We start from the raw sequence: 1,990 nt of genomic DNA, 5'->3' as shown, positions 1-1,990 counted from the left end.
ATATGATTGAGTTCGTGTAGTTCATTGAACAAATTGTTTTAGTATTTAAATATCTGTACGTTTTAGAACTGTTAGCTTCTAATAGTCTGATACGGGGAATAAAAAAACGATCAGTGTGAAAAAAAATTGTTTGAATTAAATGTACGATGTAGGAACTTGTTGAAAATGAATTTCATATTTACCAACCTAATGATGACACGTCGAGATGATTACGAGGTGAGACAACTCGCGTCCTGCGCTCGGTGTTCCTCTTCCATTCCCTCAATGGAACCAATCCGCGAATTTTCGTCGACGGTGTGTAAAAAAATATCTTTCTCTCTTACTCTCACTTTCAACATTCTCACGGCGATAGTTTACGATGAGAATAATATTATTAATAATAATAATAATATTAATATTAATAATAATAATAATAATAGAAGAAAGATGAATGAGGAAACCATGGTGCTCTGCATAATCTATTTTTTACGAGAATAAAACGTTCCATTAATAACGTAGACTATACTTACCGTATAATTGAGTATTTAATAGTGTCCCTCCGTCTGTGTACATACTCTTTACAAGCATAAATAATAATACTTGTTAGTTTTTAATGTGATGTGAGGAGTGTCCGTTTGATGGAACGAACAGTTTACATGCTGCATACACATTCATACGCGTGTCACACAAACACACACACATACATACACACACACACACACACACGTAAGCGACGACGCTAGGTCGTTTGTGTTAGTCTGACAATATTATCGCATATTTCGAATGTATTACGAAATCATTACGATAACTACCTTCCCCAAACTCGCTTGCAATAAATATTACGTTGGAAATTAATTGATATCGTTTATTTTGTTGCACCTTTTAACTACCCGATTTTGTATGCTGGATATGTTTATTGGCATGAACGAATGAAAATAAGAAATGAAAGTTGAGCTACAAATTTTGGATTTCGCCAGGAGATGTTAGGTCCATACAATGGCTGCACGTGGCATTATTAAGGGCAAGAGTTTATTCCACTTCTTCTATCGTCGGGCCATCAGGAATTCTTGCACCGGCACTGCCATAAAACTTCGTAATGATCGGCTTGCAAATCTGAAAAATTTGACAGTACATTCTTTTACGAGCAAACAAGCACTTACGTTGAAACAAGAAAGGAACAAGATAATAAATCATACTTTTTCAGCATCTTTCAGCTTGCGCTCGAACTCGTCCTTAGTGGCAGTGGTGTTGGTATCCAGCCATTTGATAATCTCGTTGCACTTGTCCGAGATGCGTTTCCGGTCGCCATCCGCGATTTTCCCTTTAACCTTGTCGTCGTCTACCGTGTTCTTCATGTTGAAGCAATACGACTCAAGATTGTTCTTTGCCGCGATCCTGTCTTTTTGCGTTTGGTCTTCCTGTTGGTACCTCTCAGCCTCGTTCACCATCCGTTCGATATCCTCTTTACTGAGTCGCCCCTTATCATTAGTTATCGTTATCTTATTCTCCTTGTTCGTCGACTTCTCTATAGCTGACACATTCAGTATTCCATTCGCATCAATATCAAAAGTCACCTGAAAAAAGAAATACAAAAATTACATTTTATCTTTAATTTCTAAAAAAATTTATATTCCCTCCGAAAATTGTAAAAATTTACTTCTATCTGAGGCATGCCTCGAGGTGCCGGCGGGATTCCGGAAAGCTCGAACTTGCCCAACAGATTGTTGTCCGCGGTCATGACTCTCTCGCCCTCGTAAACCTGGACCAAAACGCTCGGCTGATTGTCTGAGTAAGTAGTAAACGTCTGCGTTTGTTTGGTGGGAATTGTGGTGTTCCGTTTGATGAGGGTAGTCATCACGCCACCGGCAGTCTCTATCCCCAGGGACAGCGGGGTCACGTCAAGAAGCAGTAGATCTTGAACCATATCGGAACCTTGCAAAATAGCCGCTTGCACAGACGCTCCGTACGCCACAGCTTCGTCCACATTTATAGATTTGTTTAATTCCTTCCC

The 1,990-nt window shown here is 39.3% G+C and overlaps 1 protein-coding gene across 1 annotated transcript in view; it reads right to left on the bottom strand.

Moving 5' to 3' along the window:
- Nucleotides 1-765: 765 nt before the first annotated feature.
- LOC108622764 (heat shock 70 kDa protein cognate 4-like) overlaps nt 766-1,990 on the bottom strand; it is a 3,745-nt gene continuing 2,520 nt past the window's right edge. The window contains 3 exon segments of the mRNA XM_018020844.2: nt 766-1,092; nt 1,176-1,553; nt 1,637-1,990. The exon segment at nt 1,637-1,990 is cut by the window's right edge and continues 16 nt beyond it. Coding sequence (XP_017876333.1) covers nt 1,009-1,092; nt 1,176-1,553; nt 1,637-1,990 — 816 coding nt within the window. The 3' untranslated portion in view covers nt 766-1,008.

This window comes from Ceratina calcarata, unplaced genomic scaffold (assembly GCF_001652005.2).
Source record: "Ceratina calcarata isolate Rehan_Ccalc_2016 unplaced genomic scaffold, ASM165200v1 scaffold239.2, whole genome shotgun sequence".
Lineage (NCBI taxonomy): Eukaryota > Metazoa > Arthropoda > Insecta > Hymenoptera > Apidae > Ceratina > Ceratina calcarata.
The sequence above is the reverse complement of the archived record's forward strand: the minus strand, read 5'-3'. Positions and strand labels throughout refer to the sequence as shown.